The 26,459-nt window shown below is 48.8% G+C and overlaps 1 protein-coding gene across 2 annotated transcripts in view; it reads left to right on the top strand.

The window, feature by feature from the left end:
• AZIN1 (antizyme inhibitor 1) overlaps window positions 1-23,737 on the top strand; it is a 30,979-nt gene extending 7,242 nt beyond the window's left edge. Inside the window, exons 3-12 of one of the 2 annotated variants that reach the window (XM_064154059.1) lie at window positions 7,776-7,973; window positions 9,927-10,100; window positions 10,352-10,524; window positions 14,017-14,151; window positions 15,114-15,195; window positions 17,851-17,925; window positions 18,886-19,051; window positions 19,716-19,834; window positions 20,108-20,322; window positions 21,328-23,737. In XM_064154059.1, coding sequence (XP_064010129.1) covers window positions 7,872-7,973; window positions 9,927-10,100; window positions 10,352-10,524; window positions 14,017-14,151; window positions 15,114-15,195; window positions 17,851-17,925; window positions 18,886-19,051; window positions 19,716-19,834; window positions 20,108-20,322; window positions 21,328-21,439 — 1,353 coding nt within the window. In that variant the 5' untranslated portion in view covers window positions 7,776-7,871 and the 3' untranslated portion in view covers window positions 21,440-23,737. Of the gene's footprint in view, window positions 1-7,775; window positions 7,974-8,767; window positions 8,964-9,926; window positions 10,101-10,351; window positions 10,525-14,016; window positions 14,152-15,113; window positions 15,196-17,850; window positions 17,926-18,885; window positions 19,052-19,715; window positions 19,835-20,107; window positions 20,323-21,327 lie in introns of those variants that run through there. The other variant, XM_064154060.1, reaches the window with a different exon arrangement.
• Window positions 23,738-26,459: the final 2,722 nt, after the last annotated feature.

The raw sequence follows: 26,459 nt of genomic DNA, 5'->3' as shown, positions 1-26,459 counted from the left end.
CAATCTGCCCTTGAACACCTCCAGGGAGGGGTATCCGCAGCCTCCCTGGGCAGCCTGTGCCAGTGTTTCCCCTCCCTCACTGTAAAGAATTTCTTCCTCGTCTTCAGTCTTGAGGGGACTCCTCAAGCTTAGCTGTCGATCAGCATTGATCAGATCCCCTTTTGGGCTGCTCTTCCCCAGGCTAAACAGCCCCAGGGCTCTCAGCCTTTCCTCCCGAGAGAGGAGAGGCTTCTGTGCTCCCAGTGGGTGACCTAACATGATTTTATAAGCAAAAGATCTGAGGAAACTTTGTCCTGTTGTTTGAGTTTTGGTTCAGTTTTGTATGTGAGTAGAACTCCTGCATTTTACACTTCAACAGGAATAAAGCAGGAGAAAGATAGGAAAGACAGAGGAACTGTTAGGAGGAGGGAGTGAGTGATGTGTGAGATCTAAAGGTGCTATAATAAAAGTATTCTGAGGGAATTTTGGCTCTGACTGAAGTGCTTGAGAAGTGTCCTGGTACCTGCATTGAAACTAGTCTCTCTCTGCTAGACCCACGTGCTGTGGCAAATAGTGCAAGGTACAGCTTGCTTGTCCTGGCTGCAATGCTCCTGGGTTTGCCGTGTTTGCAGCTGAATGTCCAGGTGGTCTGATCTCTGTGTTTGCTTTGAGCCTTGGGGCTCTGAAGGGTTCAGTCAGTAGAATACTGTACACAAATGAGTAGTTCAGTGTAGAAGTGGTGATGTAGGCAGCATGACTGGCAAGTGTTTGCCAGGAAGTCTCCACCTGTTTCGGTGTGCCAAAGCAGAGGTGATTACCTCAAAGCCGGTGAAGACGTAAGCTAGGCAGTTAATTGGTAGCTTTGAGTCCTGTTCAACTTGCAGAGTGATTTAATGGGAAGACTGTCAATTGAGCTTTTAAATGTAATAATAATTATGTTCCAGGGGAACTCCAATAAATCTTCTGGCTTAAGGTATACTTAAATTCCCATTAAACCTGCTTCCTTTTGCTAATTATCTCCCTCCCACTTCTGTCCATGTATTACACTGGCCAGGGAAGAGCTTGGGATTTAGTTCTGTCTTGCTTTTCAGGCTTGGATTTCCTGAGCAGTCTGGGAGCTGTGGCCTGAAGTCTTGCTCTTGTGGCAAGAACTAGAATAGAATTTAACATCTGGTTGATAGGAAATGGAGGGAATTAGTTATGGAAATCTGATCAGTTAACAAACCCTGTCTGTGCCAAGTGGAAGCAGTAGTTTCCTGCACTGACTGGCTTTTGAAGCTCCCTTGACTGTCTAAATGGGAACTGGGTGGCAGCTGGGAAACAGGAGGGCCTGGAGTTTGGAGGACTGGGGCAAAGGAGAGGTCAAATTCTTACACTGACTAAGTAAGAGGATAGGGTAGGGAAATAACTGTTCCTCTGTGAAAGTGCTGGTGTGGTAGAAGGTGATAGATCATAGAATGGTTTTGGTTGGAAGGGACCTCAGAGCTCAGCCACTTCCAACCCCCTGCCATCCACCTCCCACTAGAACAGGTCACTCAAGACCTCATCCAGTCTGGCCTTGAACATCTTCAGGGAAGTTGTGGAGCACAGAATCACCCAATGTGATCAAAGATCACAGACCCTGTGCCAGTGTCTCACCAGCCTCACTGAAAAGAACCCTTTCCTAACATCCAGTTTCAATCTTCCCTCTGCCAGTTCAAACCCATTCCTCCTCATCCTGTCATTACAAGACCTTGTCAATAGTCCCTCTGCAGCCTTCCTATGACCCCCTTCAGATACTGGAAGGCCACTCCAAGGTCTCCTCGAAGCCTGCTCTGCTCCAGGGTTAGGAGCCCCAGCTCTTGTAGCCTGTCCTCAGAGCAGAGCTGATACAGCCCTCTGGGGTGTTATTTTTTAGTATCCACCCTCTTTGCTTGCTTCAGCAGAGATGCTCTTGTTCCACTGCTCATTTAACTGTGTGGAGAGAATGGTAGGATGCAGCTAACCTAAGCTGTACAGGTGCTCCACTACAGGCCTCAGGAGCTTTGTGCCAGAGGCAGCTTGGGCAGTGCAAAGTGCCCTTGGCCGTTGTGAGGACAGGCACCTGCTTCCTGCCTCTCTGGCAGCCGGTTAGAGGCTGCATTCAGCTAACTGAAGGCTTAGATGGCATCATGGAATACTTCTTGTAAAGATGCTCCCATTAGAGACAGGCATTTCCTACATTAAACCCCTGTGGCTTGTGTTTCTGCTTTTCACTTCTGCCTGCTCTGAACTCAGTTGCTAGCCTCAGTGACAGTAATGCCCCTTTTGATCTGTTAGCCCTGAAGAACCAGCGTTGTAAGGAATGCAAGATGAGTGTGTTCTACCTCTTGATGGTTTTTCCATGAGCATAGTTGTTAATCTGGTAAATATTTATTTGGCTCAAGACATGGCCAAAAGGCATTATCGGGAGCCTGTTTGGTTTGCAGAGACTTTGTTTCTTGCAGAGGAAGCTTTCAGTGAAAGAACCAAACCTCAGGGTGATGGTTGGGGTGGGTTTGGCTAACAGTCGGTAGCTCTGACAATGTGAAGGAAAGAAATGGGGAATTCTGTGTTTGTTATGGATGCTTGCATATGACAAGCATGTGTTAGGCACCTCTCAGAGCATTTTAGTTTTCCTTCTGTTCCAGATATCTAATTGCAGTGTTTGCATATTTAAACTTTTATCTTCAAGTTCCTCACCTGGGAAGTTGTCCTGTTAAGCCCTAAAGAGCCCCAGGATGTAAGGCTTACTTCAAAGGAAGCAATTGCATGCCTTTGTAGAAGTCTCATACCACTTGACAGCTTTCCTTTGCCCTGAAATATTTGTCCTGGAGCATTATGCAGACAAACATTTCAGGTGGTAAAATGGGTGGTGTTAGCACACCTAAGTCTATCACATCATGACTTGCAGCAAGTCAGCACTTCCAGCATGATCTGTACTCTCTACTGCAATGATTCCTGATTCATCTCACACAGAAGTCTTAAAACTATCCTCTCTGTTTCTTTCTGTCTGTAATAATTTGATCTTACAAGAATTTTATCACTGATTCTCCTCCCTCCTCAGGAGCAGAGCAGTCAGAACAGAGTAAGGTCATAGTGCAATCCTAAATCCTGCTGCAGGTGTCAGCCTTCTAGCAAAATGCTTAGGCTACCCCTTGGGTGCTGTGCTCAGGTCTGGGCTATGCAATTCAAGAGAGATGTTGAGGTGCTGGAAAGTGTTGAGAGAAGGGCAGCAAGGCTGGGGAGGGGCCTGGAGCACAGCCCTGTGAGGAGAGGCTGAGGGAGCTGGGGGTGTGCAGCCTGCAGCAGAGGAGGCTCAGGGCAGAGCTCATTGCTGTCTGCAGCTGCCTGCAGGGAGGCTGTAGCCAGGTGGGGTTGGGCTCTGCTGCCAGGCAGCCAGCAACAGAACAAGGGGACACAGTCTCAAGCTGTGCCAGGGCAGGTCTAGGCTGGATGTGAGGAGGAACTTGTTGGCAGAGAGAGTGATTGGCATTGGAATGGGCTGCCCAGGGAGGTGGTGGAGTGGCTGTGCCTGGAGGTGTTGCAGCCAAGGCTGGCTGGGGCACTTAGTGCCATGGTCTGGTTGGTTGGGCAGGGCTGGGTGCTAGGTTGGGCTGGCTGAGCTTGGAGGTCTCTTCCAGCCTAATTGATTCTGTGAAAATAGGCAGTTTGCTGGTGCTGTAGCAGTGCTGGTGGGACATTCAGTTTTCTCTTTCTAAAACATTCTGCTATCTTCTCAAGATGACATTTTCAGCCAGTGCAGGAGAAATAGGAGAGGGCTGGTCTGTGACTATGAACAGAAATTGGTAGGGTAGTGTTAGCTCTTCACAAGATGGATTTTGCTCAAGGAGAAAGCTTAAGCATGCCATGGACATGCTTAAAGCAAGCAGTTGCTGCTGAGCAGTGTGGGAGAGGCTACACTAGGGCTGCTCATGGATTGTTGCAGGCTATTTTGGATGAATATACTACAAAATCAGCTTGTGTCTACTCCAGGGTAACTCAGGTCAACAGCAAGAATGGAAGAAAGAGAGCTAGCTGTTTGATCAGGCTTTGTCATTTGAAACACAAGGCACAAGCAGTTAGCTTCCAGCATCTGTGTGCCTGGCAGATCCAAAGATCTGCTCAGAGCTGTGACTGGTTCCACTGGACGTACTCAGACCTTCCAGCAGGACAGATGTGGCTGTGCATTTATTCAGTGGAAGGAACTCTAGACCATCTGCACACTTCAGAGTAGAGAATGGCTCAGAGTAGGAACAAAACCACCAAAACTTCCAGATCTTGCTAAGTAGCACCCTTGTAAGTGTAGTAAATCCTTAAAATGCTTTCATTTTGCCTGCAGGCTTTTAAACAGGTTTGGACAACGTGGCAGGGGCTTGTCAGCTTATAATAAGGAACACAGAATTTGTCCAACTTGGATAAACAATAAAAAGAAGCTGGGATGTGAGGCTTCTGCCAGCTGGGTCACTGTTACCATGTTTGGGTTTACTTCTCTCCTTGTGTTTTTCTTGCAAGGCAAAAAAAGAAGTGTTGGTGCAGAAGAAAACTTTTCTGTCTGCACCACCAGCAAGCTCCTAAAGGTGCCTGAAGTACTTCCAAACTTAGCTAACATTAGGCCTTTTAAGTCATAGTATAAGGAGATATGCTCTAAAAAATGGAATTGCTATTGCTGTTTTTTCTTTTGATCTTTGCTCTTTGAATGCTCCAGAGCTCTGCCAATTGGTCAGTCAAATGCTGCTGCCAGCTTTTGCAGTGGTGAAGCCTCTGACCACCCCTTTTTGGTACTCTGCTCCTGGAAATCATGGATGTTTTATGGAGGCAAATGTGTTGAGGCCTTTACCCTCTGTTTGCTAGCTGGTTAGGACAAAGTTAGCTGTTCTGAGGGTGATTATCTACTTAAACAAGACTGGGGTTCCCTCCTACTCTGCCTTGCTGAGAACACACCTGCAATACTATGTCCAGTTTTGGGCTCCCCAAGTCAAGAGAGACAAGGACCTGCTGGAAGGAGTGCAGTGGAGAGCCATGAGGGTGACTGGGACACTTGAGCATCTCCCTTGCAAAGAGAGACCGAGAGCCCTGGGGCTGTTTAGTCTGGAGAAGACTGAAGGCATTTGATCAGTGTCTCATATCTGAGGAGTGGGTGTCAGGTGGAGGGGGCCAAGCTCTTTTTGGTGGTTTGCAGCAGTAAGTCAGGGCACAATGGGTACAAACTGGAACAGAGAAGGTTTCACCTCAACATGAGGAGAAACTTCTGTACAGTGAGGGTGGCAGAGCCCTGGAGCAGGCTGCCCAGAGAGGTTGTGGAGTCTCCTTCTCTGGAGACTTTCATAACCTGCCCAGATGCATTCCTGTGTGGACTATGCTGGGTGATCCTGCTTTTGGCAGGGAATTTGGCCTGGCTGATCTCTGGAGGTCCCTGCCAACCTCTAACATTCAGTGATTCGGTGTTCCTTGGTGTCACAACAAACAGGAGCAACTGCTGCTCAATTGCTTTAGTATTAGCTTGAGCAAACACAACTTTGTTCATATTACTGAGACTAAGTCTGTTTCAGATTGTGGGTTTTGACTGCAGGGAGGTGGTAAGAGAAACATGAGACAGTTAATAGCAGCATGGCCTTGTGGCCATCTGAAGTCAGACTTGTCTCTCCATAGTCTTGGCTAAGCTTTTTTTTACCTTCAGCTCTAATGTCTGTGGTTTTTTCTCCATTAAAAGTGTGGATAGAATAATCTTCTTTTAAAGCCAAGTATGGGTGGCTTTAGAGAATGATTTTTCTTCATGGAAGCAGTCCTGAGACTAGACAGAATTTGAGGGTGTTGATGTAAAGGGCTGCAGGTCACTGGCTGGTTTGGATCAGCCTTGTGTGGGTTATAAAGAAGGCAGCTGCAACAATGGCTGAGCGATTGGTTGCTATAAACTACTTCTAAACAGCCTCATAACTTGAATGTAAGTTGCAGATAGCATTCAGATAAGGCTGAGGAAGGTATTTTGTTAGCTCTTGGTAGTTTTCTTCTGTCCATTGATTCTTCCTTGAAACTGACTAATCCTGAGTGCCTATCACTGTTCAGCCTTCGGGTTTCGATTCAGGCTATCTTTTGGTAAACAATGTTGATAGACAACATCTAATTTGTGGTGAGGGTGTGAGGATAAGCAAGATTCAGAGCTAGGCTGGAACTGTTACTTGACTTCAATACCAATTCCACTTAGTGAAATTGATGGTTCATTTTAATAGCACCTCTAGCTAGTGACTTCTCTGTTTAGCTCTAGAGAGAGTGAAGATTTCTAAGTGGTGTAGGGAAGCTTCTGAACAGAACAACAGAGTAAATGCCTGGTAAGTACCAGTTGTTTTCAGACGTTGTAAATTGGCATCTAACCAAAGCCCAGGATGTTATCAAAGGGGTGAATCTAACAAATGTCAGTGCTGGCATTTAATAGGCTACAAGCTTTGCTTAAACTCAGAAATGTATTACAGACAGTCTTCCAGTTGCCTGCTTGAAAACTGATATCACTTAAGATGCTCTGCTTCTGCATAGCTGAGCTGAGGGGTCTGGGCAAGTATGCTGTCCTTAAAATACTTCCACAGCTTGCAAAAGCTCAGCACAGACCAGCATGCATACAGCCTGGGATTCTTCTCAAGCAGCCTTGCAGCAGTGATTTCTTGCTCAGGTTCAGTCTCAAAGCATCCAGCTCCTCTTTTATTTGTGGCCACGTTGAGTGCTGTGCCCAGGTCTGAGCTCCTCAATGCAAGAGAGATGTTGAGGTGCTGGAAGGTGTCCAGAGCAGGGCAGCAAGGCTGGGGAGGGGCCTGGAGCACAGCCCTGTGAGGAGAGGCTGAGGGAGCTGGGGGTGTGCAGCCTGCAGCAGAGGAGGCTCAGGGCAGAGCTCATTTTTGTCTGCAGCTACCCGAAGGGACATTGTAGCCAGGTGGGGTTGGTCCCTGCTGCCAGGCACTCAGCAACAGGAGAAGGGGACACAGTCTCAAGTTGTGCCAGGGCAGGTCTAGGCTGGATGTTAGGAGGAAGTTGTTGGCAGAGAGTGATTGGCATTGGAATGGGCTGCCCAGCCCATGGAGTCTCTGTGCCTGGAGGTGTTGCAGCCAAGGCTGGCTGGGGCACTTAGTGCCATGGTCTGGTTGCTTGGGCAGGGCTGGGTGCTAGGTTGGGCTGGCTGAGCTTGGAGCTCTCTTCCAGACTAATTCTGTGATTCTGTGTAATTGCTCTGTCCTTACAGCAAATGGAGGGTGAACAGGAGAAAAAATATTTGACCTTTTTTTGTTGAGGGTCTGTGTTACTGTTTGTAGTACATAGAATGGTTTGGGTTGGAAGTGACCTCAAAAATCATCTAGTTCCAACCCCCTGTCACCTCCCACTAGAACAGGGTGCTCAAGACCTCATCCAAACTGGCCTTGATCACTTCCAGGGAGGTGACCGAAGATCTCATTGGGTGATTCTGTGCTCCACAGCCTCCCTGAGCAACCTGTGCCAGTGCCTCACCACCCTCACTGCAAAGAACCCTAATGTCTACTTTAAATCTCCCCTCTCTCACTTCAAACCCATTACTTCTCATCCTGTCTTTACAACATCATGTCAGTAATCCCTCCCCAGCCCTTCTGCAGCCCCCTTCACATACTGGAAGGCCACTCCAAGGTCTCCTGGAAGCCTTCTCTTCTCTAGGCTGCAAAGCCCCAACTCTCATAACCTGTGCAGCTCTCTGATGATGGGAGGCAGGAAGCTTTCTGGTTTTAAAACAGTGAGATGGTATGCTTGGTGCCTGCTGTCATGACTTTGTTTTCTTTGTGCAGTTTGTTGCATAATTTAAGGCCCCAGCTCTGAGGCTTGGAAGCCCATCCCCTGTGTTTCTTGGTTTATGACTGTCGGCTTTGTGGAATACGGCTGAGATGAAAGGATTCCTCGAGGATGCAAATTACTCCATTGGTCTGTTGGATGAAGGAGCAACTCTTGCAGATGTTATTGACAACTGTATTTATGAACATACTCATGTAAGTGGGTCTCTAAGAAGCTTTTCACATCTTCTCCTTTACTTCTAAGTCTTCATGCTGAGATATTGAGCATTGAGCTGGCAATGTCAGAGGAACAGTCAACTAAAACTCAACCTTGCAGTTTCCTCTTCTAGTTCTGTACTGTTTGTTTTGCCTTGGGGCTGTGTTCTGTTGGGGAAATTTGGGCAACAACTGAATGGCCAGCAGGAGAGTAGCCTTGCTGATGGAATTAAATCCAATTTGTTTTAGAGTATAGACATGGAACCTGAAATGGGGCAAGTGGATATTGCTAAGTTAGATACTACTGAACTTAAAAATGTGCCTAATTTGAGACAAAATATGTATGCTGAGCCAGTTTAAAATTCCTGTGGTGGATCACAGTTGTGTTCCTATCACTCTTTTCTCCATTGGAAGCATGAGTATGGGGATGCTGTGAGGTGCTAACCTTTTTTCTTTCAAGAAAATAACCTGTTCTGAAAGCTAATAAGGTTTAGCAATCTGGCATAAAGAAATAATTCTGTGTCTGCAATAGTAGTTGTAGTGAAATAAGGCTTCACTCACCTCTTGGGAGGCAGCAAGATGTTTTAATCTGGTTTATAGACAAGGCTGTAGAAAGTGGGCTTAAATTCATTAAGCAAATCCTGTCTCCTTAATGCTTTACCTATGAGTTGTTCACTTTTTTCCCCTTGGTTTGTCAGAACTGATGTTCAAATGCAAGTGCTCAGCTATAGTACAGCAAATAGCTAAACCCCATGGCCCTCTGAACTGGGCTGTAGGATTCCCAAATCCTGATTCCTAATATTCTTTTTCTGTCTAGCAAATAAATAGGTAAACTTCTGGCAACATGTCATGTCTCCAACCACTGGCTGGCTCACAGAGGATATAGCTGCCTTCTGCTGCTTTCATTTACTCCTTTAGCTCAAGGGGTAGAGGCCTGTGCCATGGATCTAAAGCTCCAGATCCCATTCCTGCTGGTGACCCGTACAGGGGGTCAGTATGCTTCCACCCGATGGAATTTCTCTTTGTTTTTTGAACAGAAACAGCTTTGTGTACAATAAGCCACAACGTAGCTTCATAGCTGCCCAAGGCAAGGGCTGGATTTAGCTGGTGGTGTGCAGTCTGAGTTGAGATTGGTGGTGGTGTTTCGTGCTGGGCTCTGATTGATATGCAGTAGGTCGTTAGCAGACAGGAGTGTTCCTGAGAGCACACTGCAAACAAATCCTGAACGTTCTGTTTGGATTTCAGTCTGCTACATCCACAGCAGGACTTGATGTTGAGAGACTGTGTTAACAGATGCACACGAGGGGGACTATTAACAGTGTCCAGGAGAGTGCCTGTGCATTTCCTTAACGATTATGTGCTTGACTTTGCCCCTTCAACACAGAGTTGAGTCCTTTAAAATCGCTGAATTCTCAGAACAGTCTCAAACTTGACTTCCTGAATTAACTACCAAGTGAGTTGTCAGTAACATGAGCTGTGAGCTAGGTGTTAAAGTATTGGCAGTGCAGTAAGGTTTTGATGCCTTGCACAATAGGCTATGATTTATGTTGAGACTGTGGAAGCTTTCATCCCAGTAGATTTTTCTCCCTGCAGAAAGCTGCAGACATCTGCCAATCAAAAGTAAAACAGCTGGAAGAGATTCATAACCTACCCTGTGTGTAAGATAGAGCCACCATTTGGCATTTAAGTGATACCTTTTGCTTCAGGAATCTCAGAGTATTGTCTGAATAGCATTCCCAGTGTCTCTGAAGTGGTAGGTATTCCCTTAGCTATTTACTTCCAAACCATCAGGTTGCTAGGTGAGATGAAATGCAAAAGCATTAATCCAGGTCAAAACTAAGAGCTGTGGAAAAAACCCAAAGCCAGTGTGCCTTTGTTTCATGGATTGTTTGCAATCTGTGGGTTTGCTGTCACATCCAGACGTTTTATTCTCCTACCCTTCCCATCTTTTAGACTGAAAAAAGAGCATTTTATGTTGGTGATCTTGGAAAGCTGGTGAAGAAGAACATACAATGGCAGAATGTGATGGCACCAATAAAACCATTTTACCCTGTAAGATGCAACTCTACTCCAGGTGTACTTGAAATTTTGGGAACCCTTGGGGTCGGATTTGCATGTTCCAGCAAAGTAAGTGGCTGTGCTTATCTGTGCTTTGTTTCTCTGCATGGGTCTGTTTAAAGTCATCTGTTATGGCTCTTAAATGCCATGGATATAAATAGTACCATGTAAGCTGTGAACTCCTGTTAAATATCCTTGCACCCCAGAAGCAGGGGATAGTTCCCCCTTGAGTGTGGCTGTTTAGTAGAGTCCTAGAGCACAGCTAATAGAGATCCAGTGTGCTGGGCTGTGTCAAACTCTGGTCTGCTCCTGCTTTTCAGTCTGAAATGGCATTGGTGCAAGACCTGGGCATTTCTCCTGAAAACATCATCTATACAAATCCTTGTAAGCAAGCTTCTCAGATCAAGTATGCAGCAAAAGCTGGGATAAACATCATGACTTGTGACAATGATGTTGAGCTGAAGAAAATTGCACGGAACCATCCAAATGCTAAGTAAGTATCAACGTTTGGTTTTGCTTTCTGTGGGGGGGGACTCAGCTTTGCAGCTAAAACAACCCACAACACAGGCAACTTGGCCTCTAATACACTTCACTGGTATCTCTTCTGCTCTTTTTCTCTTGAAGGCAGCTTCTTGCAGCTTCTGCCATGCTGGGCCTCAGCTTGTTAACATTGACAGTAAGGGCCTTGCTTTGAGAGAAATCTCCTTGCTTGCTTAGGACAGCCTTCCTGTAAAGGTGTTGGTGATTTAAAGGCAGGAGTCTGACACCTCATCTGCAAGTACAGCCTTCTGCTCTGTCGTGTCCTCAGGATTTCTTTCAATGGGGTTCAATTCAGTTCAGATGTTAGAGGCTGAGCTCAGACTTCAGCAGAAGCCACAGCAGCAAATGAGCATGTACATTGTGGGTCCCTTCTAGGGAGTGGACACTGCAGTGTCTGTTAAATACACCTACAGGTGTTTCTCCACTGTTAATGGTGATAAGTTTTGACCCCAGCTCTCTTCAGTCACTTAAGTTACTGGCCCAGGGGCTTTTTGTGGAGAAGTGATCAAAGCTGCTCTTCTGATACTGCTGCCAATATATCATAGTCTCTTCTGGACTGCTAAGTGCTTATGTCATGCAGCATCACATCCCTCACAGGGGAGTACTTTGGCTGTGGGCCATACCTTTAAAACATGTGGAGTCAGAGCCTAAGTGACTGTCACAGTGCTTTGCAGTGGTAAATGAGGTATGAGGCTTTCCACAAACATCAAAGCACACTGAACCTGAATCCCTGACATCCTTTGCCCCAAGCCCTTGATTGTAGACAGTCCTTACTGAAGTAAGGTGTGTCTTCTCCCAAAACTGGCCTGAGATAGAAGACTGGGGAAGGTTCTACCAAAATTCAGTATCTGGACCCTGCTCATCCTGAGTAGTTACTAATTTGTGGGTTGTTTTTTTTAATGGCTACTCAGAGTTAACATTGCTGTTGCTGGTTGTTACACTTTGCCCTGTACAAAGTAGGTTCTGTATGATGAGTGTGTGTAAAACACTGGCCTGAGCACACTGCCTGTATTTGAAAGCCTTAGCAGTGCTAAAGCTGTCTCTAACATCATTGCTATTGTACCAATTATCACTGGTACCAATTATCACTGCCTGTAGTAGATGGAGGGCAGGGATGCCACCCAGAGGGACCTGCAAAGGTGGGCACAAACCAACCCCATGAGATCCAACAAGGCCAAGTGCAAAGTCTTGCATCTGCATTGAGGCAATGCCAAGCACAAATGCAGGCTGGCAGTGAGTGACTGGAGAGCAGCCCTGAGGAGAGGGACTTGGGGGTGCTGCTGGAGGAGAAGCTCAACAGGAGCCAGCAGTGTGCACTTGCAGCCCAGAAAGCCAAGCAGAGCCTGGGCTGCAGCAGCAGAAGTGTGGCCAGAAGGGCCAGGGAGGTGATTCTCCCTCTCTGCTGTGCTCTGCTGAGACCCCACCTGGAGTACTGCATCCAGCTCTGGAGTCCCCATTACAAGAGGCATGTGGAGATGCTGGAGTGTGTCCAAAGCAGGGACAGGAGGATGCTCAGAGGGCTGCAGCAGCTCTGCTGTGAGCACAGACTGAAAGAGTTGGGGCTGTGCAGGCTGGAGCAGAGGAGGCTCCCAGGTGACCTTCTTGTGGCCTTCCAGGATCTGAAGTGGGTGACAAAAAAAAAAGCTGGGGAGGGACTTTTGAGGCTGTCAGGGAGTGCCAGGACTGGGGGGAATGGAGCAAAGCTGAAGGTGGGGAGAGTGAGGCTGGAGGTGAGGAGGAAGTTGTTGAGCAGGAGAGTGGTGAGAGGCTGGCAGGGGTTGCCCAGGGAGGTGGTTGAGGCCCCATGGCTGGAGGTGTTTAAGGCCAGGCTGGCTGAGGCTGTGTGCAGCCTGCTCTGGGGTAGGGTGTCCCTGGGCATGGCAGGGGGTTGGAACTGGCTGATCCTTGTGGTCCTTTCCGGCCCTGACTGATTCTATGATTCTAGATGCTGTCTATGGCCTAGTTGATTGGCTGGGTGCTAGGTTGGACTGGATGATCTTGGAGGTCTCTTCCAGCCTGGCTGATTCTCTGGTAACATGCACAGCAAGAAGAAGTTAAGATGCAGATTTTTTTTGTTCAGCCACAGAAACTGTAAAGCAGGGAGACAGAATGGAGGAGTCCCATGGGCTAGAGCTAAACTAACTCTTTGAGGATCCTGTAGTCTAATATTTGAAGTTCATCAAGGCTAAGAAACTGAACTTGTACAGAAGAAATGGAATTTGCAGTCTGAATTCTCTTAGAAACCTGCTCTCTTGTTCTCCTGCTTTGTACAGATTTGCTGGGTTTATTAGAATTCTCTTCTTTGGGTCATTAAAACCTCAATGTTGAAGTGACAGCTGAATTTTTTTGCTGTCTCTTCCTTGGCATAGTTGGAAGAAGTCAAAGCCTTTCTGTAGCTGCCTTCCTTTGATGTGTGGTTGCTAGAGCTAGATTCTTGTTGTAGATGAAGCTAATTGTGCTTTGAGGAAATCCTGCTTAGCTGTAACTCCTATTTCCTGACTTCTGGTAGCTTTCTGCTGAGAATCCAGCAGTAGGTGGATCTCTTCATAGAATCAGAGTTTCTGCCTTTGAAAGTCTCCGCTCAGAAGCTGCCAATTTTCATTTCAAGAGAGAGAAGCAAAGTCAGAAGGGAGCTTTTAATTTATTTTGGGGAGACACTGGCACAGGTTGATCTTTGTTGTGGTGGGGAGTGACTTTCTGGAGAATCAGCAGTTTGGGAGCTGTACCTCTGGAGATTTTGATGTGAATGTGCCTTTGCCCCTCAAAAATTACTTTGATGTACAGAACCGTCCATGCCAACACTGTGCTTTGCCAGACCTGCCCCGAATGAGGCTCTGGATGCAGGGAGGAAGCTGTCTCACTGCCTAAGACTAAGAATTATCTTTGTGAGGCAGGGAGAAAAGAGCCCTGTAAGAAGGGGCAGGGAATGGGTTGATCTCCCTTACCCCATCCTCAGTCCATGCTCAGCCAGGAGGGCAGGCAGAGGGCTGTGGCTGCGGTGTGCTCTCGACGGCAGCCTAGTGTTGTTCTCCAGACGCTGAGTTAACCAAGTTTGATGCAGCTGACTGAAGGGGCAGCTCCATGCTCTCCTCTTTGGCTGGAAAGGAGGACAGAGATGGGAAAAGCACATTAGAGCCTTGCTGGCTTTGTGGGAGAGTGTACTTTTAGAAGGTAACATTCTTTTCTGTTACAGCACTCAACAGACTCTTGCTGCTACAAAAGAGTCTTAGTTGCTGCCTTTCGAAATCCCTTGTCCCTGTTGGCTCCATGTTTTAGCCCCTAATTGCTAGTTTTTTCTCTGTACAGGATTGTTTTGATTAGGTTCCCCTGACTCATCCATCGCTGGAGTACTGACAACATAATCAACACACTCCTGACAGTCTTCAGGCTTCACATGTGCTGATGATGTAAACCAACTGCCCCAATCATCTTCCCCTTCTCTTAGGCTCTTACTGCACATTGCCACAGAAGGCATTACTGCTGATGAGGAGGTGAATATGAAGTTTGGCACCACTCTGAAGAATTGTAGGCACCTCATGGAATGTGCTAAGGAGCTGGGAGTCCAAATAGTTGGTGTCAAGTGAGTAACTTTATTGGTTTATGCTGGCCAAGCAAATGTTTGTATGATGTACTCAAGACATAGAGTGCAAAAAAATTGCCTTCTCCAGCCCCAGTCTTGATTCTGATTTACAGGGGTTAAATCCAACCAAACAACCCCAAACTAACAACTTTTGGATCACGAGTTTCTGCTTGCAAGCAAAGCGCAATAGAAGCAAAAACTGAAGTGCCCTTTCCTCCTTTAGGGAATGCTGTTTTGAGGCAGATTTGGCTAGAAAGCACTGTGATGCATGGGTGTGGTACAATCTGGCCAGCACCAGCCAGCCCATGATGGCCTTTAAGAAGCCCAAGGGAACGTTGTTGCTGCTTGTAGCACCTCAGTCACTACCGCTGTTATGGCAGTATTTAAACCTATCAGGCAGGGAACCAGAGGGGCTTCAGGAGCTTGTGGGAGGCATTGATACTTCTCTGCTTCTGCTGACCTGCTCAGCAGCCTTCCAGTGAAACCAGGACCTGGCCTGCAGTGGAGAGGCTTCAGAACAGGGTGGCAGTGGGATATAGCTCTCTTCATTCTCTCCTAAATACTGGAGAGAGTAGATGATGTGCACAGCAGAGCCACAGCTTTGAGGAGAAAAGTGGAAGCCCAGAGGGTACACAGGCCAGGCAATACAAAGCAGGTTAAGAGAGGATGCTGTCTGCTGTTAGCACTTGCACTCGCTGCAGAACACAGTTTAGTAGTGATGACAGAAAGGTGCAGTAAATCTGTTGTCAGCTCTCAAGGATGTGTAGGACACTCCTAGCATGAGGATCCCCGAGTGCAAGTCCAGTGGAGTAGGACAGTCATCTTCTGAGCTCCTTCTGTGCACAATTGCCAGCTTGTCTGAAGCCCCTTGAGAGTGACCTGCTTCCATGGCTGTGTTAGGTGGTGAAGCAGTCTGAGATCTGCAGCCTCCAGTGTGCTAACTGTGGCTTTCTCTCTTCCAGATTTCATGTTTCGGGCTCTTGCAAGGAACTGCAAAGCTACATTCATGCTATAGCTGATGCTCGGTGTGTGTTTGACATGGCTGTAAGTAGATCTGCAGGCACACAAACCATTCTCCCACTTAGGTTATCCCTTCCATTTCACTTGTGCTGGCAAACCAACCCTCTGCTTAGCAAAATACATCCATGTAGCAAATGGAACTGTTAGTAGGGGACTAGATGCTCCATTGGGAAATGTGGCAGAGCTAAACCAAACCTTCTATAGCCCTGTTTGTGGACAAAGATTGATGTGTGCTGTCCCACTGACAGGCAGCAGCCTTCTGTGCTGTTTTCCAACTACAGCTTCCCACTTGGGGTAAAGGCTTCTTGAAATTCATCTCGACCCTTCAAATACAGTAAAATAATATCAAGCATTCATCCTGATAGAGCTACTAATCTGGTGCAGGTTAATCTCTGAGATGAAACACCATTAAAATTACAAGTATGGAATGGGGACATCCAAATCTGGATTCATAGAATAGGTTGCATTGGAAGGGACCTTAAAGATCATCCAGTTCCAGCCCCCTGCCCATCCCCTGCCATGGGCAGGGACACCTCCCGCTAGCACAGGTTGCTCAAGGCCTTGTTCAGCCTGGCCTTGAACACTCCTTAACATCTTCATAGATGATCTGGATGAGGGCATGGAGTCAGTCATCAGCAAGTTTGCAGATGACACTAAGCTGGGGGCAGATGTGGCTGGGTTGGAGGGCAGAAGGGCTCTGCAGCAGGACCTTGACCGCCTGGACAGATGGGCAGAGTCCAAGGGGATGGGGTTCAATAGCTCCAAGTGCAGGGTGCTGCACTTTGGCCACAACAACCCCATGCAGAGATACAGGCTGGGGTCGGAGTGGCTGGAGAGCAGCCAAACAGAGAGGGATCTGGGGGTGCTGATTGATACCCGCCTGAACATGAGCCAGCAGTGTGCCCAGGTGGCCAAGAGAGCCAGTGGCATCCTGGCCTGCATCAGGAATGGTGTGGCCTGCAGGAGCAGGGAGGTCATTCTGCCCCTGTACTCTGCACTGGTTAGACCACACCTTGAGTACTGTGTTCAGTTCTGCCCCCCCCAGTTTAGGAGGGACATTGAGATGCTTGAGCGTGTCCAGAGAAGGGCGACAAGGCTGGGGAGAGGCCTTGAGCACAGCCCTACGAGGAGAGGCTGAGGGAGCTGGGATTGGTTAGCCTGGAGAAGAGGAGGCTCAGGGGAGACCTTGTTGCTGTCTACAACTACCTGAGGGGTGGTTGTGGCCAGGAGGAGGTTGCTCTCTTCTCTCAGGTGGCCAGCACCAGAACGAGAGGACACAGCCTCAGGCTGTGCCAGGGGAGATTTAGGCTGGAGGTGAGGAGAAAGTTCTTCCCTGAGAGAGTCATTGGACACTGGAATGGGCTGCCCGGGGAGGTGGTGGAGTCGCCGTCCCTGGAGCTGTTCAAGGCAGGACTGGACGTGGCACTTGGTGCCATGGTCTGGCCTTGAGCTCTGTGCTAAAGGGTTGGACTTGATGATCTGTGAGGTCTCTTCCAATCCTAATAATACTGTGATACTTTCTGGGAGGGGACATCCACAGCCTCCCTGGGCAACCTGTGCCAGTGTCTCACCACCTTCACTGCAAAGCATTTCTAATTTGCAGTCTAAATCTTCCCTCCTCAACCTTCAATCCATTCTCTCTCTTCCTATCCCTGCAAGCCCTTGTAAAAAGTCCCTTCCAGGCTTTCTTGTAGGCCTCTTTCAGACCACTGTAAGCTCTCCCCAGAACCTTCTCTTCTCTAGACTAAACAGCCCCAAGTCTCTCAGCCTGTCCCTGTAATAGAGGTTCTCCACCCCTGTAATCATCTTTGTGGCCTCCTGAACCTGCTCCAGCAGCTCCATGTCTCTTCTTCTGGGGGCACCAGAACTGGAGGCAGTGCTGCAGGTGGAGTCTCAGCAGAGCAGTTGGGTGGAATCCCCTCCCTGTGCTGCCTGCTGGGCTGATGGTGACTGTTGCTGGCTCCTGGGGAGTTTGTCACCAAATGGCAGCCCCAAGTCCTCCTCCAGACTGCTCTCCAGCCACTCCTTGCCCAGCCTGGATTTGTTTGAGTTTGGCCTGACCCAGGTGTAGGACCTTGTGCTTGAGCTTGTTGAACTTCCTGAGGCTGGCTTGGTATTTGTCAGGTGCTTCAGATAACTCTTGTGAGTCTTACATGCTCTGTGTGTTTCTTGCATTGTAGAGCTCAGGAGTACTTTCCTCTGAACACCTTCTAAATGAGAAGTTGGGAGCTGAGGGAAGCCAGCTAGCCTCACTGCTGCAGTTAGTGCCTTAGCTGGGACTGGGAACACGTGGGGCAACAGGCCTGAAGTTCTCATTGCTCTTTGTGCAGACTGTGTAGCAGCCTTGCCATCCAAAAGACTGGCACAGCACATCTGTATAAATGACCATGGCTGTGTCAGAATGCACTCCCTGTTCAGCAAATAGTGTCTGAATAGAGCAGATGAGCCCAAGATGGGAGTCAGCATTGCTGTGGGACTTAACAGCTGTGTACCCAGCCTCTCCTGCCATCCCAGTGCTGTTGGGGCTGGGTTCAATGGAGCTGTGCTAACTCTTGCAATGCTGTTGCTCCCTCCCTAGATACACTCTGCTAAGCATGTTCAAAAGAAAGCAGCCACAGTAAGGAGCAACACAAACTCTTACAGTTGTCTGTGCACTTACATTCTGCCTGTGCTTTTCAGGAAGAATTTGGCTTTAAGATGAACATGTTGGATATTGGTGGGGGCTTCACAGGTTCAGAGCTTCAGCTGGAAGAGGTATGCAGTGTTTTAGAAGTTTCATCTTCTTCACAATCCGTTGAGTTCTGATTTAGACATCTGAAGTGTTCAACCTTCAGAGTGCAACCAACATTGACAGCTGGAGCCTGTTCTAAATTCCATGGTGGACTGTAGCCCATAACAGCCAAAGAACTGTTTCTATTTACCATGGGTAGTGTAATCAGTCCTGGCACATGTTTGTTACTCCTTTTTCATCCTACCCACTGGGTGAATGCTGTGTTAACCACATCCCAGATGAAACTGCTGTCCTGAGACAACTTAACAGTAGTAATCCTGTTTTTTTTGGCAGTTGACTTTTGTCCAACTCCTTGCTGCATGGTTTGGGCCAGGGCTGTTCAGCTTACTTGGGATCATCAACCCTACTGCTACTACATAAAAGCTTCTGTTGCTTTGCTTTAGAACTAAAGACTATGAAGCTCTTGCTTTTATCTTTGCTTTCCAACAGCCTTTGGTTTGGCCTGAATGGGATCTGTAGTATGTGGTGGTACACAAAACAGAGCAGCCTGTTAACAACCTTGGTGTGAGACAGTGAAGGTGATGCTGTGAAGTCACTAACAGCAGTCAGAGCTTTCTTTTCTTAGTTGAGCTGTTGTACCTTGTCCAAAATGCTTCTTAATCCTCAGATCTATGGCTTAAGAGTTGACCATCAGTATCAAATTTGGAACTGCTGACAAGAAGGCTCTTGGTTTTGTCTGGATTCATGTGGGGTTTTATCTGTTGCTCTGGACAAGCTTTGAAACTGACCTGTGCAGCTCTGAGTCTGCCACACCTTGAACTGTGGCTGGGGGGAGGACTGTGTGGTACTCAGTGCTTAGCAGAACGACCTCCTGCCTCAAACACTTGTCTAAGTTAGGCAGCTCAGAACACTTGAACTGTTGCTGATCAAAGCTGATGCTTACCTGAGTTTCACTGGTATTACCTCTGATTTCAACTTCCTAGGTTAATCATTCCATCAGGCCATTGCTGGAGGTCTACTTCCCTAAGGAATCTGGTGTCCATGTGATTGCAGAGCCTGGGTGTTACTACGTCTCCTCTGCATTCACACTGGCAGTTAACATCATTGCAAAGAAGAGCGCTGAGTATGAGAAACTTCTTCCTTCTGGAGGTGAGGGCTGGGCTTGTCCCTTACACTTCGTGAAGCAGTGCAGGCAGCTGCCTCTTTTCAGGCAGGAAGGGCTAAAAAGACTTTGTCTTAGCATTCCCTCATGCTTGTGCCTTTGTCTGCCCTGTGGCTCCTGACCAGATGCGATCTGTGTATCTCACTTGCGTTGTTACAGTTCCTAGCTTTGACTTCTCAGTGGTTAAAGCTGTACTGGGGGCTTTGTGGAAGGACACAGAAGTGACATCTTAGGGCCAGCTGCTTCTCTGCTAAGGCAGAAATTGGGTTTATGTTCTTAACAGTAATTACTACTGGAAGCATTCGTTTTATTAAGCCTGATGCTTTAGAATCCAAGAGTGGCTCAGGTTGAAAGAGACCTCAGGGCTCTTCTCCTCCAACCTCCCTGCCATTAGCAGGGATACCTCTCAACTCAGCTGCTCAAGGCCTCATCCAGCCTGGCCCTGACCACCTCCAAGGAGAAGGAGGCAGCCACAACCTCCCTGTTACAATGTGGTTTGTAATCTGGTCCCAGAGGTTACTACTGTGCTCATACTTTCCAGTGTGTATGGAACCCCCCTTGTAGGAGAAAGCAGTTCACTGAAGTCAGAGTGTGAAAGAACTCCTTTTGACAACAAAGGCATGCAAGAGAACTTCTGTTTTTCCCTTCCAGTGGAGCAAACCAGGAATGATGATGAACCAGTATTTACATACTACATAAATGATGGTGTCTATGGTTCCTTTGCAAGTAAATTGTCTGAGAAACTGAATGCTATCCCAGAGGTTCACAAGGTGAGTCCTTCTCTGGGCTTGGAAGTCCTTGGGTTTAGAATGCTAATATATAAATGAACTGTTAAATAGACAATTAGAGGTAATTTTTTCCCTCTTTGTTTGCAAATGTTGGTGTTCAACAAACTGAAGCCTGAATGACTTGGCTCATTTCCATCTAGGCTCCAGCCAGCCTGATCTAGGGTAGGGTGTCCCTGCCCACGGCAGGGGGGTTGGAACTGGCTGATCCTTGTGGTCCTTTCCAACCCTGAGTGATTGTATGATTCTGTGATCTAGAAATACAAGGAAGATGAGCCTCTGTTTGCAAGCAGCCTTTGGGGTCCATCCTGTGATGAGCTTGATCAAGTTGTGGAAAGCTGTCTTCTCCCTGAGCTGAGCGTTGGAGATTGGCTGATCTTTGACAACATGGGCTCTGGCACCTTGGGTGAACAGTCTGCCTTCAACGACTATCAGAGGCCACTGATTTACTACATGATGTCTTTCAGTGACTGGTAAGAAAATCCTCCTGCTAGCAGAGAACATCCCTGGCAAGGTTGTGCTCGCTGGCTCCAGGAACCCGCGCTGACAGCCCAGCAGGGATTCTCTCAGCTGCTAAATATAGGCAGGTGCAGCAGGGTGCTGGTTTAGTTTGGGTTTGTGTGGGTTTAGGGTTTTTACTGTTGTCTGACTTTGCTGAGGCTGAGAGCTGTGATCAAATACCTGATTTGCCTTAAAACTGGCAAAGGAAAGCAGGACACCTGCTGTGGGCTGACTTGAGTGGTAGCTGTAAAGCCTTTTGCTCTTTGATGTCAACCTTTGAGCTTTTCTAGTCCTGGTAACTGCACCTTGTGTGCACTCTTGCAGGCAGGGAGGGCAATAAGGTGGTTGTGGTGGTGCTGAGGGGTGAGTAACCTGTTCCAGTAGTGAGACAGACAGAGCTGTGTGCTTCTGCTAAGGGAGTCACAGCCTTTGTCTGCCAAGCACTTGTGCCATGGATTTCTCTCTTCTGCTGTGACTGAGGCAAACCCAGCCAGGGCAGTAGACTTCAAATGCTGCATTTGGGTCTGGTTTCTGATAGGAGGCTGAGGGGAGCTGGGATGGTTTAGCCTGGGAAAGAGGAGAGTCAGGGAGACCTTGTTCCACTCTACAGCTACCTGAAGGGAAGCTGTAGTAAGGTGTGGGCTGGGTTCTTCTCCCAGGCAACTTGTGACAAGATGAGGGGCATGAACTGAAGCTGTGCCAGGGGAGGTTTAGGTTGGATGTTAGGAAGCACTTCCTCAGGGTCATTAGACACTGGAATGGACTGTTCAGAGAGGTGGTGGAGTTGCCACCCCTGGAGGTGTTTAAGGCAAGCTTGGATGTGGCACTGAGTGCCATGGTCTGGTTGATGCGGTGGTGTTAGGTCATAGGCTGGACTTGATGATCTCAGAGGTCTGCTCCAGCCTCACTAGCTCTGTGGTTCTGTGGAACTGTAGATGAAAACAGCTTGTGACAGCTCTCATCCTTTTCTGCTGCAGGGATGAGATGCAAGACGCTGCAATCGCTTCAGACACATTGATGAAGAACTTCTTCTTTGTGCCTTCTTGCGTTCAGCTGGGCCCAGAAGACCGCTTTTCCACTGCAGCTTAAGCTTCATTTAGACCTGCAGTTGCAAGGCTGTAGTTTGTCTGGTCAACATTCCAGTGCAGAAGAAAATGGAACAATCTTGGATTCAACTCATTCTCTTCAAAACTTGAAAGAAAAAAATAGTACTAGCTAATGGGGACCAGGCAAAACAAGCTACAGCTCCAGTTCACCAGGGGCTGGGGGAGGGTGGGGGGTGGGAGGGTTAGAGAACGGTGTCCAAATTCAAAATCAAGTTCATTCAACCCCCTGAGCGTTTAAATATGCAACAAAATGGATGACTTAGTGGAGATGGAAACCCATCCCTTGGGTTCTTCAACAGTTTACATACAAGTACACAGTTTTTATACTAAGGATTCCTGTTAGAAAAAGTCCTGTAAAGTTATTGTCTTTCGCCCAGCTCTATCAGATGTCAGTGGGAGAGCAGTGTGACTTCATTAGATGTTTAGTGTATTTAGAATGTGTAAATTTGTGCTTTGAACTGTAGTTTAATAAATGTAAAATTGCATCATAGTATTTGTTGTACTTGACCCATGATGGATTCCCCCTTGTATGATTGCAATAAAACCTTGTGTAGATTTTACTGTTTTTCAGGCTAACTTCGGGCTGGGCTAGGCAGAAGGAGGCAGCAGCCAAATAGCTGTGTTTGGAGAAGCCTTCTTTTCTCTAGCCCATTACTTCAGCTTTGTACTACACCAGAAGGACAGGAAAACCAAACCCAAGGCTGATAAAACCTGTATGAAAGTCGTTTGAAGGCTAAAAGGTAATTTGTGGTGTGCTTTTTAGACCACCTCGACTGAGTTCTTGCACTGAACAGCAAACCTGCACTAGGTGTGGGTGTGCAGAGAGGAGGTGGTTGTCTAGCTAGCCTGCATGGAGTGTCCCCCGGGCTGCATGGCTCCCTCTTGCTCTGCAGCTTGTCACAGCATCTCTGGCTTTTGGTTCTCCTTTTTGAAATGGCACTTGAAGGTTTTGTCCTTTGACTTCAGCTAGTGGCATGGTGCAGTCCCCTGAGAGAAGGGCTCCAGAGCCTCAGTGCTCCCTTCTGCTGGGCTTGCTTTCCATCTATCCATAGAGAGGAGGGTAAAGCACACTACCACCTGCACCGTGTAACTGCAACTGCTGAATCTCCTCAGAGCATTTCTCCATTGTCCTATTAGAGCATTTTTGTGTCTTCAAGGTACTGCTAATACTTACTTAACTTCCTCTGCTTCAGCTTGGAGAAAGGAGTGCCAGTGCTTGCAAATGATGCTTTCAGTTCTGGATCCTTTAGTCCAAGGGGACTCGAGTTGGAAGCAGAATTTCTGCCTTTTGTTTGCAAAGTGTGTTTGACCTGAGTGCCAGCTGGTAGGAAACCTTAACTTCTGTCTCTGTAGAACAAAGATTGCATGAAACTCAAAACTTTTGCTTGGAAGTAAGGAAAACTCAGTTTGGACTCATCAGAGCAATTGTACAGGGCAGCTAAAAGGTACAGAATGGTTTTATCTTTTGAAGATGCAGGCCAAGAAATATTTATTACTGCAATTAAGGAAAGGGAGTACATAATATTAGTGGGAAAGGTGGCTTGTGGGGTTTAAGCTGAGCTTACTGGCTGCCCCCTTGCTTCAAGAATTTGATGCCACCTCAGTCTGGCATTGAGGTCTTTGCTGCATATGGGGTTTTTTGACTACAAATTACTGTTGCTTAAGATAATTTTAAAGGCTTCTCTTCTGCAGACTTAAGGAGAGTTGGTTTGTGCTTGTTTAAAGGATCAGCTGGAAAGACAAAAGTCATCTACAAACGGTAGAGTGGTCAGAGCAGAAATCTTTGCGCTTGGAGACAGTTGGCAATTAAAGAACCTGGTGCTGGGGCACAGCATGCATTTCAATCTGCTGAGTATTACTACTGCTATTGTAACTGCTACTCACTTTTACTCCATGCAAAAGATTTCTGTATGGTGCTTGGCACTAAGGTAGCTCTGCCACACTCGGTACATTGCAGCCCCTCTCGTTGCCTGAGCTCTTGTAGCCCAACTGCTCCAGCTAGCTGCGGTAGCTGGAATGCCTTTGGTACTGCTCCATGTGAACGGTGTTTTGGTGTACAACGCACTTACTGCATGCCAGACAGACCCCACCTTGCTTTGGCCTCGAGTGCTTCCCTGGTCCAGCCTTCCACTCTGCATGCCATTTCCCAAGGAAGATCCAGGGCCACAACCTGAGACAACGCTGAGTTACTGGTGGGGAGAAAATGACTCTGCTGTTTCCTTGTGCGTCCAAGCAGCTGTGCAACTGGCTCAGAATAAAAGCGGGTGCCCTGGATCCACCATTGGATGTGTTGCCACTTCATCTGTACTTCACGGCTGCTGTGTGGGTTGGTGTGTTGTTGGGGGGGTGGGGGGAGTGGGGCGTGAAGTAGTCCCTTTCAAAGCTGTATCTCTTGCAAAAACCCAAGCAACCTGAAAACAACACCAACAAAGAGGTGGGCAAAAGGCAAAAGCAGATGTTTTTAAAGTGTGAAGTGAGCAATCAGCTTTGTAGCTCTACTCCAGGAAAACCGGTTTGTAGTTCCTGGTAGCTGGGTAAGTGATGCGCTCTGCTCTGCCTTCATCTTGCCACCTTGCTCTGACTCCCCAGAAAGACTGCAGCAGACCATCCCCTTGGGTCTCTTGAGTGAGATGCAGAGGAGTGGTGGTGCTCTGGGGCTTTGCCAAGGCCTTGGGCAACAGCTGAGAAGCAAATAACAGCCCTGAAAAGAAGCCTCAGCTGCAGCAAGGCCCTGGTGCTGTCTGTGCCAGAGACATGTCCAGCACTGGAGAAGGAGCAGGGTATGTACCCAAAGGTGGTTTGGCTTAGCTGCTCTGACCATAGCTGAAGAAGAAAACCATTTCTGTGAGTGCTGCAGCCCTGGGCTTTGTGCACTGCAGGAAGGCATCAGACACTATGCATTTAATATTTCCTCACACTGGAGACTGCTGCCCATGGGCTTCTTGCTCAGTCTCTGGGTTATTATTTCCTCTCGGCTCTCCAACTTTTCCAGAAAACAGTAGCCTCTAACTGACTACCACAGTTTATTATTTATTGCTTTAATAGGTGAGATTTACTGCTTCAAGCACTGCCCCAAGGGCTAGGGGAAAGTGTGGCTTGCTGTCACCTGCAGCCCTGCCCAAAGGCTAGCAGCTCCCATCACTGAGCAGGAGTGGGTGGGCTTGCAGTGCTGGCACCGAGGCTGCCGAAAGCAGGCAGGTGAAGCACTGTGGGGCTGTTCCCAGAGAGCCTGACAGGTAAGGGAGCCTGCCCTGCAGGCCTGGGTCTGAGAGGAAGGAGCAGTGATGGTGCAAGAGTGATTTGGATCGCTCCCCTCTCCCTGGAGTAGCAAGCTTCCTCTCGCCTTTCATTTGAATCTCTCTTTAATCCGAGTTAGGAGCATTAAGGGATTGCCTGGTCGGCTGCACGGGACAAAGCTAATTGCATTTATCAGCCCGAGTCAGAAAAGAGCTTTTGGGAGGGGGTAGCTCGAGCTGGTGCCTGCTGCCTTCGGTCCCACCAGCTGCTCCTTATCCCCTCTGCACTCTTACAGGTAGGTCTTTCTCCAAAGACCTGACGTGACCGTTTCCATCACTGCGGTTGAACAGAAGCCTTCCCTTTAACGTCCTCTTAACGGCAAGACTGCAGCAGTGCTGACTGCAGCCTGTCAGACGTGCACCGTGTACCAGCATCTGTCCTGCCCCCCCGCGGCAGTGCAGGGCCCACAGCTGCTATCACTTTTCCTCTCCTGGTTTTTTTTTTTTCACTATTTCAGGCCCTGTAATTCATAGTTTGACTATTTTAGATCCGGGTTGTCCATTCTGCTTTTCTGGCCCCTGAGAGTGCCCCTTCACCGTGGGAAGAAAATCCCCGGGCTCTTTACAGCACAAGTTTGTTACAGTGCTGAGATAGAAACACCTCAAGACTCGCCCATCGCCTCCCCTCTGCTGTTGCCACCCTCAAGTCTCGGCGGCAGCAGTGCGGTCAGACAGGTGCGTGCGGAGAGGGACAGGGGCTGCGTTCAGCAGAAGCGCTGCGGCGCTGAGCTCCGCCAGCCTCCTCCCCGTAAATGCCCTTTAGAAACCCCCAGGGATGCCCCTGCGAGCTCCGCTCTAGGTGCTGCAGCAGCCACCTTGGGCTATGGCGGCCAAGCTACCGCAGCTCCTGCCCCATCTTCCGGGCGGAGGCTGGGGAGGCGGCAGCCGCTGCCGGGCTCCCGGGGCGCGGCGGCCGGCAGGGAGCTCCACTCGCCCGCCCTGCGCCCGCCGGGGCCGCTTCCCGCTGCTGAGGCAAAACCTCCCCGCTCTGGGCTGCCGCCTGCTCTGCACCGCTGTGCCGAGCCGCCGCTGGCCGTGTGTGTCCTGGCGCTCGGCAGCGGGCTCGGTGCCCGCAGGGCGGCCGTGCCGCGGGGCTACATGAGGCCGTGCTGCAGTCGCAGCTCCTTACGCAGGCTGCCACCTCCGCCTGCCATTTTAATCCGCGCCTTAGCTGTGCCTGACAATTCAGTGCAGGCGGTCGGGATGTGCCAGGCGGCACGACGCGGCCCAACCAGCACGCCCCATGGCTGGAGACTTTTCCAGCCGCGATGGGATGAAGTCCTTGGGCAGCCCGGTCCGACCTGAGCCAGCAGGGCTAGAGCATTCCCGGAGCTTCTTTCCCACTGAATTACCCTGTGATCCTGCGACGCCCCAGCTTCAGCTGTGCCCCGCTGCCCCCCCCCGAGCTGTGCTGGCTCACCCAGGCGGTGTGCGGCGTGGACAGGGCTCACCCAGGCGGTGTGTGCCAGGGACAGGGCTCACCCAGGTGGTGTGCGGCGTGGACAGGGCTCACCCAGGCGGTGTGTGCCAGGGACAGGGCTCACCCAGGTGGTGTGCGGCGTGGACAGGGCTCACCCAGGCGGTGTGTGCCAGGGACAGGGCTCACCCAGGTGGTGTGCGGCGTGGACAGGGCTCACCCAGCCGGTGTGCGGCGTGGACAGGGCTCACCCAGGCGGTGTGTGCCAGGGACAGGGCTCACCCAGCCGG

The sequence above is a fragment of the Pogoniulus pusillus genome, chromosome 14 (assembly GCF_015220805.1).
Source record: "Pogoniulus pusillus isolate bPogPus1 chromosome 14, bPogPus1.pri, whole genome shotgun sequence".
In the NCBI taxonomy this organism is placed as follows: domain Eukaryota; kingdom Metazoa; phylum Chordata; class Aves; order Piciformes; family Lybiidae; genus Pogoniulus; species Pogoniulus pusillus.
This window is presented reverse-complemented; position numbering and strand designations above follow the sequence as displayed.